Below are 12766 nucleotides of genomic sequence, written 5' to 3'. Positions count from 1 at the left end.
GGTATTTTGAACGAACGGCGCGGCGGAGAGCACTTCCACAGGTAAGAGACGAATAGCCTTTTTAAAGGCTATTCCGACGTGGTAACTAGAAAAAAAGTGTTTTAGTGGTAGAATCCCTTTAATATTTAAATCAGTTGGGGCCAGTGAAAAAAATATAAAATAAAATGCCTACTCACCCGTCCCCATTGCTTCAGTGTACTCCCTCGGGTCCTGGCTCTTTTGTTCTGGTGGCGTCTTCTGGGGTTCCGCTGAAGCCGCTGATTGGCCTCAGTGGTCACGTGACTGCTGAGGCCAATCAGCAAAGGGCCTGCAATGTCATGCCGGAAGAGACCCGGGACACGTGAGATGACTCCAAAGCAACAGGGACAGGTGAGTATGCATTTTTTTTTTTTTTCACTGCCTCTGGTTGAATTAAACGTTAAAAGGGTGATCCATTTTTGCCTGGACAACTCCTTTAAAATCGCCATATTCTGACACCTGTAACTTTTTTTAAATATTTTCATGCATAAGGCTGGTTTTTTTTGTTTGATTTTTTTTTTCGGGGTCAGTTATACCATTTTCGGGAAGGTTTCTTGCTTCAATAATTTTTTTATTCAAAAGGAGTTCGAAAAGAATTTTTACCAGATGTAAAACAGCAAATAATGGTAGTTCAGCACTTTTAAAAAAAATTTTTCAGTACGACGTTAACCATATGGGAAAAATATTTTTATAACTTTGTAGACTGGACACTCTTTGTAGACACAGGTATAACAAATTTGTATGTGTTTCACAGTAATTTTTAACTTGTATGTGTATTCCAGGGATGGGGGGTGATTTAAATTTCAATTTTTATTTTTTTATTATTTTTTTTTTTATAAATAGGCTCCCGACTGTCATGACAACAGATCTCATTCTTGGCGCTGGTGATCCTCCTCAAAATGGCATCTCTGCTGTGACCAAGGCGCCGGGGGCCTTAATGCACGTGATCAGTGCAGGCATTAGCCCCGGGTCTTCACACGTTGGAAAAGAAAGAGGAATTCTTCTTCACTTTCCCAATGAAAAAATTGGAAGGCAGAATTTTTGGTGGAATCTGCCGTTGAGTCAGGAGCAGAACTGGCTCTGAATTCAGCATCAAATTCCTAAGTATGAACAGCCCCTTAGACGCTTTAAACCTAGTGATCAGTGATTGTGTGACTGGAGAGGGCGCCCTCCTGTATAAGCAGGTGACAACGAATAGTGCAATGAAGTCATAATGCAGTGTGTTGGTTAGATGTATGACACATCTCCATGTGACACCAGGTGAAGCTCAATCGATTGTCCATTGGTTTTTAAGTTGACAATAACACATTTTCTCCTGACGTGGAAACCTCATCAACAACTACAAAAACCGTCTGACTGCTGTGCCTGCCAACAAGGGCTTTGCCATCAAGTATTAAAGGGATTCTATCATGTAGAAACCCTTTTTATAATAAATAAGAAAGGCTATTCTTCGCTTACCTATATTATTCTGATCTGCGCCACCATTCCTGAGGAATTTCTTCTTTCTTCCTTATGCAAATGAGTTTTCTCGCAGCACTGGGGGCGGGCAGGAAAATGGCCGACGGACATCGTCATCGCTTTTGGACCCAGAATAGCAGGAGCGTGAGAGAAGAAGACAGAGGCGTCGCTCGAGAGTTTTCAAGCAGCACTGGGGACGCCCCCAGTGTTGCGAGAAAACTCATTTGCATAAGGAAGAAAGAAGAAATTCCTCAGGAATGGCGGTACGGATCAGAGTAATAAAGGAAAGAGAAGAATAGGCTTTCTTAGGGCTATTCCTACATGTATTTATTGTAAAAAGGGTTGTTTGCCAGAGGGATCAAATACTTATTTCTCTATGCAAAATGCAAATAAATTTATAACGTTTATATAATATGGTATACTGGATTTTATTTTTTCATATTCTACCTCTCACTGTTAAAATAAACCTACCCTTAAAATTAGAGATTGTTCATGTCTTTGTCAGTGGGAAACTTACAAAATCAGCAAGGGGTCAAATTATTTCCTTCACTGTATATATATATATATATATATATATATATATATATATATATATATATTGTAAGCCGATGGCCGGCCAGGTAATGGAGGGGGTGTACATCTCACCCAGACTACTAAGGTGGGTGAGATGAGAAAACTCCAGAAAGAACATTTCTCAGCGGTTAACTATTGTCTGCTGAGGGTTATTTCAGAGTTCCGGTTACTGGGCTGGATTTTTAGGAATGGCAGGTAGGATTGGTAGTGGGACCTGTCATTCCACCCCCCTCCAGTCCACACTTTGGGGATGTTCTGGCAGCGACTCAGCTGCAGAGAGTCTGCTCATCAAGGGAGCTTAAGAAGCCAGCTCCAACAGCCCACTGTGGGCAGAGTTTGGCTGGAGAGCTGACAGAGAGGTCATGGTTTTGGGAGCTGTGTCCTGAATGATTGTACTGGCTTTTGATATCTGTTATTCCAGGTGAGGTAACCTATTCTATGTTTAGTTAGTGCCTAGCCGGGCAGGGATTTATTTTTGTATTGTTTCCTTTTGTTGCTGCACTATATTTCTGAGTGAAAATAAACTCTACCTTTGTTTTGGACTAAAGAAACTGGACTTTTGTGTCTATGCCACCCACCTAGGAACCCCAGACCCTGACAGTATGTGTATATATATATATATATATATATATATATATAGATATATCTATCTAGATAGATAGTGTAGGATGTATATATCTTGTATGGATATAACCTGCGTGCATGGTGTGTATATGTGTGTATGAGTGTATCAGGTGTTTATCTCTGTGATATATGATTATCAGTATTATCATTACACTGTGTGACAGTATTATCCACTTCATTGCCCTGGTGAAATTGTTTAAAGGGGCTCTATCATTGGGAAAGTCATTTGTAGATAAGCACATCCTTGCACAGCCTTTAGAAAGGCTATTTCACACCTACCTTTTGTATGTAAATTGCCTCAGTAGATTTTGAATAAGTCCATTTTTATTCACACGCTAATGAGCTTCCACCATGCATCAGAAGTGTCTCTGTGCACGGACAGTATTCTATAAGCTTTCAGTTTTTACTTGAAGTGTCACTTTAAGAACTTCTCAAACATATAAGGCTAGGTTCACTACTGCACCTGCTCTACGCTGGGGGATTCCATTCCTCTTAAAAAGTCCTACAACCCTCGCTTTTCTCTCCTTTTTGGGCGAAAACCGTCAGACCCCATAATAGCCTATAAGGTCTGTGGGTTTACATAGGTAAGCGCCTTTTCAAGTGGATTAGGTTTCACTTTGGGGGTTCCTCAAGTGGACCCAGAATGGAAACCCGAACACAGGTGTGAATATAGCGTAAGGTTTTGTAAATGTCAGAGAGTCAGATCTTACCAACTGTGGACTGGGAAGACTAAGTGTTAATGGCCTGATCAGTTCTTGACCTTGCAGACGCCCACACTCTTGTCAGCCAGTGTCTGCGTGCTGTAGTGCAATATAATATGATGTAATGGGATGATAAATTTATGTCTTCGTCCTGTATTATGAAAGGCTCTGGCGCCAGATGAATGATGGGATGATGACCGATGACGTTCTGTATCCTGTCTGCAGGCAGATAATTTGGACATTTCATGGAGGGGGTGGTGTGAATATTTTCTCTTTATCAGATGATAGTATTGCTGTGTATCTACTACTACACCCCCACAGGGCCCGGGACATTAGGGGCCCGGTGACAGCCGCTACCGCTGCTATCATTATACTCGGGGGGTCTTTTCGGACCCCCGAGTATAATGATTGGTGAACCGGGAGAGGTAAGAAACATAAAAAAACACTGTTACTTACCTCTCCACGATCCTGCCAGGCCTCCTTCCTGACGTCCTTTCAGATGTCTCTGACGTCACATGAACCCAGCCTGCATTCCGGGTCATGTGACGTCCAACATCATTGGAGAAGGCCGACAGCGGAGAAGACAGCGTAGGAGCCGGGGGCCAGGTAAGAAACAGTGTTTTTTTATGTTTTTATTCCTCCGGGTCTCCAATTATTATACTCTGGGGTCTGAAAAGACCCCAGAGTATAATAATTGTTTATGAGTGTCCACAGTGGGACATGATACTGTGTGCAGGGGCCACTGAGGGACATAATACTGTGTGCAGGGGCCACTATGGGCAGCGCCGCACCTCCCATGAGGCGACCTGAAGCAAGCGCTTCAGGCGGCGCTATGCCAGGGTCTCAGGGAGGGCGGCATTTTTGCTAACCTAAGCCAGTCCAGGACAAGCTGTCCTGGACTGGCTTAGCACGGAGCGGTGGTTTGGGGAGGCCACTGGAGCAGCGCTGCTCCAGAAGCCTCCCCGCACGCTCAGGCAGAGCGCAGGCAGTCTCCGGGCCTGCTCTCTGCCGCGAACTGCGCTAAGCCCCGCCCCCTCCGCTAAGTCCCTCCCCGACGGGGGGGGGGGGGGGGGCGGCTTTCTGCACTTCGCCTTGGGTGGCGAAAGGGGCAGGTTCACCCCCTGACTATGGGGGATAATATTGTGTGCAGGGGCCACTATGGGGGATAATACTGTGTTCAGGGGCCACTATGGGGGATAATACTGTGTGCAGGGGCCACTATGGGACATAATACTGTGTGTAGGGGCCACTGAGGGACATAATACTGTGTGCAGGGGCCACTATTGGAGATAATACTGTGTGCAGGGGCCACTATGGGGCATAATACTGTGGGCAGGGGCCACTATGGGGCATAATACTGTGGGCAGGGGCCAGTATGAGGGATAATACTGTGTGCAGGGGCCACTATGGGGGATAATACTGTGTGGAGGGGCCATTATTGGGGATAATACTGTGTGCAGGGGCCACTATTGGGGATAATACTGTGTGCAGGGGCCACTATTGGGGATAATACTGTGTGCAGGGGACACTATTGGGGATAATACTGTGTGCAGGGGCCACTATTGGGGATAATACTGTGCACAGGGGCCACTATGGGGGATAATACTGTCTGCAGGGGCCACTATTGGGGATAATACTGTGTGCAGGGGCCACTATGGGGGATAATATTGTGTGATGGGCCACTATGGGGCATAATAGAATGCGCAGGAATGCGAATGTGTAGGAGTGGGTCGGTCGAGGTCTTCGGTGTTAGTCGGGGGGGGGGGGGGGGTTGGCATGTCAAAAGTTTGCCATGGGGCCCTGCCATTCCTAGTTATGCCACTGATCTCAAGCTTTTTTCCAGAGCCACTCCTGATTTACTTGGGGCCCCTTATGCTTCAATTTCATTCCCTAGTATAAGACTGGTGCTAAACGAGAGATAGCGATGCATCTCTGCAGCAACGTAACGTAAGTGACAGGGATTGGTGTAAGTGTGACTCAATCGCAAAAAAATACTGAGCACTGAGAAGGATGCAGCTTGTGTCAGTCTCCATCTCACATTCTTTTTCAGGTGTTGCCCAGAGCTCATCCCTCCTTTTGAAGAAAACTGTTATCTATGGGATGTATAAAAACATCACTATCTGCAATTAAAGGGATTCTACCATTAAAAACTTTTTTATTCTCCCTATCACGTCAGAATAGCCTTAAAGGGGTTGATCCATAACAAGGATCTTATCTATACTGCTTGTTAATGTGGATGTAAGACTTTTCCTAAATACACTGCTTCAGTAAAACTGCTTTGTTTGTCCACTATCTTAATTTATTCACTTCATTGTTGACACTGCGTTTCTATGGCCCTTGGGATTATCTGCTCATTTCCCAAGTGATGTAGCTGCCTGCTCTCAATGGGGAGGGAGGGAGGGGGGGGGGGCTAAGTGCATGGGAGCAAGCCTGTGTCTGTAGCTGTTCCTGTGTCTGCGCCACACTTGTGACCTAGCTTCCTGCTCTCAGATAAAGGAGGGGGGAAATGAGTGCTGCTTTCTTATATAAAACAGGCTAAGGGCCTCTTCACACGGCGTAAGCGCGCCGCTCATTTAGACCCGTACACGCGAGCGCACACATCCCATTCACTTCAATGGGAGCGCGCGTAAAGCCGGCTTTACGTGTGCTCCCATTGAAGTGAATGGGATGTGTTTTGAAGCGCTTGCGTGTACGGGTCTAAATGAGCGGCGCGCTTTTGCCGTGTGAAGGGGCCCTTAATCCTAGTGGGCTAAAGGACTAGGTCCCTCTGCTCACTAGGATTTAGCTTTCTTATATAGAGCAGGCTAAAAGCCAGTGGGCAGAAGGACCTGGTCCCTTAGACCACTAGGATTTAGCCGACTCTATACAGAACAAGCTAAATCCAAGTGTTATAGGACCTTTGATGACATCACAGGCCCTTCAGTTGTTCCATAAGATCACGCTATGTGGTGGGCAGAGCCACACACTAATTTGGGGGCGGAGCTAAACTGGAGGTAGTCGGACAGTGTGGCTTTGCATATGAAACCCCGCCCACCAATTGACGTTGAAAACCAGGAAGAAAGAAGTCTTTGCAGCAGCGAAGACTGGTGAGCAAGGGACATGGGAATACTCCTTTAAGAAAGGCTATTCGTCTCCTACCTTGGACCTAGGGCAAAGCCAACTGTGCATGCCCGCGGCCACAAGAAAAATGGCCGCTTACACAGTATTGGAAGCGGCCGTTTTCTTGTGGCCAGTGGGCATGCGTAATCGGCTTTGCCCGAGGCCTAGAAGTTTTAAGCCAACCCCCAGAAGAAGATGCGTCAAGACCCCATTCCTGAAGAAGATGGAGGCGGCTCTGGAGAGTTCTCTTGCAGCATTGGGGACGCCCCCAGTGCTGTTTGAGCGCTTGGGTCCGCCCCCAGTGCGGCGAAAGAACTCATTTTCATACCGGCGGAAAATAGGATTTTAACTGAACCGTGAGGCGGAGAAGACATCTAAAGGCAGGAGACGAATAGCCTTTCTTAAGGCTATTCCGACGTGCTAGGGAGAAAAAAAAAAGTTTTTAATGGTAGAATCCCTTTAAAGAACAGACTCCATATGGGTCACAAACTTGCACCTTGTGACTGGGTGTTTCTCTGCACCAGCTCACATACCAATTGTACTTCAATACAGTGATACTTAGAGTGGACTGCGCTCACAGCAGCATACCTCCCAACTGTCTCGGATTCTGCGGGACAGTCCTGGATTCGGGAGAGGGACATTAAACTGTGGGTGCACCAGGAGAGAGACTTTATACTATGGGGTTTGAGGAGAACATTATAATGTGGGGGCATATAATATTAGGGTTATTGTGTGGAAAATGCAAACAAATTGGAATGGGCGGAGTCAATTTAGAAGGGGGAGGAGCTAAATTTGCCACGCTATGTGCAGCACACATTTTGTCCCTCTTTCTGTCCTTTGAATGTTGGGAGGTATGCAGCAGGGATTAATTTTTTGCAATGGAGAATGGATCCATGTTGCAGAAACCTCGGGTAACAATACAAGATCTCAGTGCAGCCCCAGCCTAATATGCAGAAATAACCGAGCATATTCTAGGTTTGCTTTTTTTGTAAAGTAATTTCTTTAAAAAATTTAAAAGACTAACTGCCCCCCTTACGAAGTAAGACAAAAAGAAGCTGTAAAGTCTACAATCAGTCCTTTTACCCTTTTATGGAGAGATATTTGTCTGCAGCCGTTGAGTCCCCCCCCCCCCCCCCCATTCACAGCCATAACAGATGTCACCTTTTAACTTTTTCATCAACATCCTGCTATGGCGTCTTTCAGTGCGAGGCGAGCGCTAGTCTTTTTGGCACTATTTTGCATACACAGAAATGAGCGTTTAGTCTGTATTTACTTTATGGGGTAAATGTTGGCGCCATTTGTATTGATGCAGTTTAACAATCCCCATAAATAACATGTTCACTGTATTGTACAAGATGTTCTGGATATGAGGAGACCAAACATTACTGTGCTGGAAAAACTCAACTCCAGATGAATATAGACCTGACACCAGAGTCAACCTCCCCTGTATACAGACCCCAGACCAGATCACCCAGTCCCCAGACCCAACCTCCCCTGTATACAGACCCCAGACCAGATCACCCAGACCCAACCTCCCCTGTATACAGACCCCAGACCAGAACACCCAGACCCAACCTCCCCTGTATACAGACCCCAGACCAGATCACCCAGTCCCCAGACCCAACCTCCCCTGTATACAGACCCCAGACCAGATCACCCAGTCCCCAGACCCAACCTCCCCTGTATACAGACCCCAGACCAGATCACCCAGACCCAACCTCCCCTGTATACAGACCCCAGACCAGATCACCCAGACCCAACCTCCCCTGTATACAGACCCCAGACCAGATCACCCAGACCCAACCTCCCCTGTATACAGACCCCAGACCAGAACACCCAGACCCAACCTCCCCTGTATACAGACCCCAGACCAGATCACCCAGACCCAACCTCCCCTGTATACAGACCCCAGACCAGATCACCCAGACCCAACCTCCCCTGTATACAGACCCCAGACCAGAACACCCAGACCCAACCTCCCCTGTATACAGACCCCAGACCAGATCACCCAGACCCAACCTCCCCTGTATACAGACCCCAGACCAGAACACCCAGACCCAACCTCCCCTGTATACAGACCCCAGACCAGAACACCCAGACCCAACCTCCCCTGTATACAGACCCCAGACCAGAACACCCAGACCCAACCTCCCCTGTATACAGACCCCAGACCAGATCACCCAGACCCAACCTCCCCTATACACAGACCAAGACTAGACCTCCCCTGTATACAGACCCCAGACCAGACCTCCCCTGTATACAAACCCCAGACCAGACCTCCCCTGTATACAGACCCAGACCAGACCTCCCCTGTATACAGACCCCAGACCAGACCTCCCCTGTATACAGACCCAGACCAGACCTCCCCTGTATACAAACCCCAGACCAGATCACCCAGACCCAACCTCCTCTGTACACAGACCAAGACCAGACCTCCCCTGTATACAGACCCCAGACCCAACCTCCCATGTACACAGACCAAGACCAGACCTCCCCTGTATACAAACCCCAGACCGTTCCTGTATACAGACCCCATACCAGACCAGTCCTCCCCGGTTTATAGAACCTAGACCTAACCAATCCTGTATAAAGACCAATTCTTTCTATAGACCCCTAGCAGTTTGAGGATTATATAAAGGTCTACTCTGGGGTCTACATACAGGGAAATCAAACTGACCCAGAGCCCAGACTGGATAACCAGTTCTCCTCTCCCCACTCCTGCACGTTCCTCCGCTCCAGGGATCTCCTGGCAATTTCAGGGATTCGGGACATCTCTCCTTTTCACACTACGCCTTTCCCAACAATGCAGCAGAGCGTATGTACTGTGCAGATACACTGAGCAGTGAGACATGAGGTTCTGCAGCAAAAGGCGATTCAAGGAGGTTGATCTTTAAGGAAAGTTTTATTTATGCTTCAACATTGCATTTTTTTTGGCAGACTTTCCCTTTACACTGTAGCATTACATTGCTGGAAATCAAACTAGTGTATAGTAACTATTGTTAGATATTACACCTCTCACAATGCATCACAACACCGACAGTCCTGTACTAGTACTAAACCAGCAGGGCAGCCAACAAGAAACTAGCACAATCGTGAATGCAGCTTTAGTTGTGACTGGAGTATATTAAATAATATAGGTGACAGTGAAAGATGAAGCACATTACACTGCATATATAGGCTGCTATACATAATTATAATACTGGTTTATTATGGCTGGGGCAGTTATATGGACGCAGGAGGTGAGAATAATCCAAGGCAGTAATACATTGGTGGATAGATCACCCCTTCATAGGTAAGTCATAGGAATCAGTCAGTCTTATGGAAATTGCTGCTTGTATTATGAACACTTCTCAGACATCTCTGCTTGCCATCAGTGAATAGATGAAAAGATTTCAGGTTATTTCCAGAGTCTACTCATTCCCACAGCTGAGAGTTTGTTACAATGTAACAGTTTGGACAATACACTGTGAGCTGTACAGCATGAGCCTCAGCACTGACACAGTAATAAACTATCAGAACAAGGGAGACATTTGTTCTGCTCACAGAGCATTGTCTAGACTGGGGTCTCACAAACAGCATTCAGGGGTCCTTGAGCCCTGATCTGAGGGAAGTGAAAGCCCTGGACAAAATGTAGAGAAACCTCAGGGTAAGTTCACTCGGAATTTTTTGCATCAGGACCAACCATGTAAAATCTGCTGCGGAGATCTGACTGCTGGCAGCAGAAAGATTTCCTATTCATTTTAGTGGAAGGTTTGAGCAGAATCCGCCCAAAGATTGAGCAGGACACTTCAGGATAACTGAAGTGAATGGAAGTTAGAATTTTAGTGGTGGATTCCAGTGTAAAAATTCTGCCACGTGAACCTGCCCTTACCCATCTCTGCACCAGGCTTCTCTGAGGCAGGAATGGCAATAGTGAGGTCTCCTTTCATTAACAGTATCTTACGCCATATGGTCTACTGCTCCTCAGCATCATCCAGGCTTCACCATGAGAATCCACCCAAAGTCTAAAGACAGCATGAAGTGGTTCAGTGAAGGCGGCATGGAAGGTGTGCAAGTGTCGAATTGGGTCACTCAGCTCATAGAAAGATAGGTTACCCGCCTCATAGTCCAGAAATACCCCAAAACGCTGACAGGTGAACTTGTCTGGTAGATCTTCCACCTTGCAATCATGCATAACTGAATACCGATTGTTCCATTTACACAAAACCCAGGATTTCTTATTGCAACCAATGTAGGAGCGGAAGCCTTTTCTGGCAATACTGGGATACGACATGCCAAACCTCCAGTATCCCCACTTACTGGCTTCCACTGTCCAAAAATGTCTTCCTGTTGAGAAGCTTGAGCTGCTTAACACCTGGTGGTCTTTGAACCTTTGTGGGCCCTTTGGCTTTGGCGTGTGAACTTCTTTCCAATAAAAGGACTTTTCATCAGGTAGGATAAGGATATTCTTCCCAGCCGTGTCCTCGTCAAGAAAGATGTTAAACTCCTCATAACACTTTTCGTCGTGGTCAACATCCTTCTTTGCTTCCAGCTCTTGGATCTCATCATGACATGGGGATGAAGTTTGTTCCAACTGCCTGGAGATCTTACTTAGGACTTTCTTCTCTAGAGCTTCTATATATTTCATCAGGTCCCGAAGCACCAAGCTGACTTTCTTGGAAAGACCTTCAGCTCGTCTTTGCTTCTTCAGACCTTGGATTCTGTCTTCAGCTTCTGATGATGATGATGATGATAGTTCCTTCACTACACTGTTCAGAAGTTCATTCTCTTTAGAAGATTCATCTAGTGGCACCATCTGTTGTACCTTGTGGAATTTGGTAGCACAAAGAGAACAGAAATAAGCGTAATCACCCAAGCAGTAATATTCCGGCATCTTGTTTTGATTGGAGATGTGGCCTCTTAGGTGCCCGTGACATAGACATTCTTCACACAACATGCACCATTGGAAATGGGGTGATGGAGACAGAATACTATCAGTGCAGACCATGCTGGGTGTTTCTCCATCAGGCAGAGAAGACAAGAAGAAATGGATGATATTGCAGAAGCTTCGCTTTTGTTGTGGCGGGGAATTTGATTGCAATTTGCATTCAGGACACTTGTAAAGTCCAGTTCCCTCCTGCGCCTTCATCTCACGGTCAATGCACCCCTGGCAGAACAAGTGTCCACATCTCATCATTGCTGGCTGTTCAGGAACCTCCAGACAGATGAAGCAGGTCAGCTCATCTCTGAGAGTAGAAGATGCCATCAGTCTCAAGGTGTAGTGACGGCGTGCTCCAAATTTCCTTAAATTAACATTCTTGTCACTTTGATGTCCACCAGGTTTAGTCTGCAGCTCCTGCACCAAAGCTTTCCAGATATCATCTAAGAACGTCTGGAGCTGACATCATGATCACATGACCTAAGAAACGGTTTGTCATAGCAGATTTGGAAATAGGGAAGGGACTGGAATCTGAAGCGGGAGGGGGAGTTAGTGCAGTAGGGTGGGGTGTGCGTCTGCTGTCATCATGGCTGTGGAATGATGGGGGTTGTAATATACTGAAGAGCAGAACTGTTATGCACAATACGCATATTCTTATCTTCCTCCTTCTTCCGTTCACATACAGATATCGTTCTGCTAAGTTCCTCAGATGTAGCAAAGCTGAGTTTGTCATTTGACACAGCTCCATTTATGACTCTCTCATCCCTATGACTTTACATAGGACTGTAGATAACCTAAATGAACAATCTTTGATTGTAGAACTATAATGGAGCGCATCATGTGGACACCATTTTCAGCTCCTCCAGAAATGACGGCACCTCGCCACATAATGGGATGTAGTGTTGTCTGACCCCAAATTAAATTTTCATACTGGTGACGTATCCACAAGATAGGTTATCAGTATGCGATCTGTCAGGGTCCGACACCTGGATCCCTGCACAGATCATCTGTTCTAGCAGACTGTGGGTGGAAGGGCGGCATATGCAGCACCGCTCCTATACAGGACTCCAACAGATCACATACTGATGACCTATCCTGTTGGGGCAATGCTGCAGCCCAGATGGAGGGAACCAGAGGATGGGAGTAGTAGTGGCGGATGCTGTGCCACCGGATACGCCAAATGCCCCAGCTCTTCTCCTAGGCCGGACACTGATGATGAGGGCCTGTTGGAGGTGGTAGTAGTTTCCCCAGGGCGCTTCCAGTTTGAGAGGGAACCTCTCTACTCTGAGCCGGTGTGATGGCTACTCGGAAGGGCCCTGATGGTGGTGCAGGAACGACTCAGGAAGGCAGCTGTGCATTTCAAACAGATTTAAAC

At 46.5% G+C, this 12766-nt stretch overlaps 1 protein-coding gene across 1 annotated transcript; it reads right to left on the bottom strand.

Annotated features, from left to right (window-relative positions):
- Positions 1-9405: 9405 nt before the first annotated feature.
- Positions 9406-11823, bottom strand: LOC142210364 (E3 ubiquitin-protein ligase TRIM39-like). Its single transcript, XM_075279468.1, has one exon. It carries the CDS (start codon positions 11716-11718, stop codon positions 10402-10404), a length of 1317 nt encoding a protein of 438 aa, XP_075135569.1. The 5' UTR covers positions 11719-11823; the 3' UTR covers positions 9406-10401.
- Between the last annotated feature and the right edge of the window lie 943 nt (positions 11824-12766).

Source organism: Leptodactylus fuscus, chromosome 6 (assembly GCF_031893055.1).
Source record: "Leptodactylus fuscus isolate aLepFus1 chromosome 6, aLepFus1.hap2, whole genome shotgun sequence".
NCBI classification, from domain to species: Eukaryota; Metazoa; Chordata; class Amphibia; order Anura; family Leptodactylidae; genus Leptodactylus; species Leptodactylus fuscus.
Note: the sequence above shows the minus strand (reverse complement) of the source record. Positions and strands in the feature narration are given on the sequence as shown.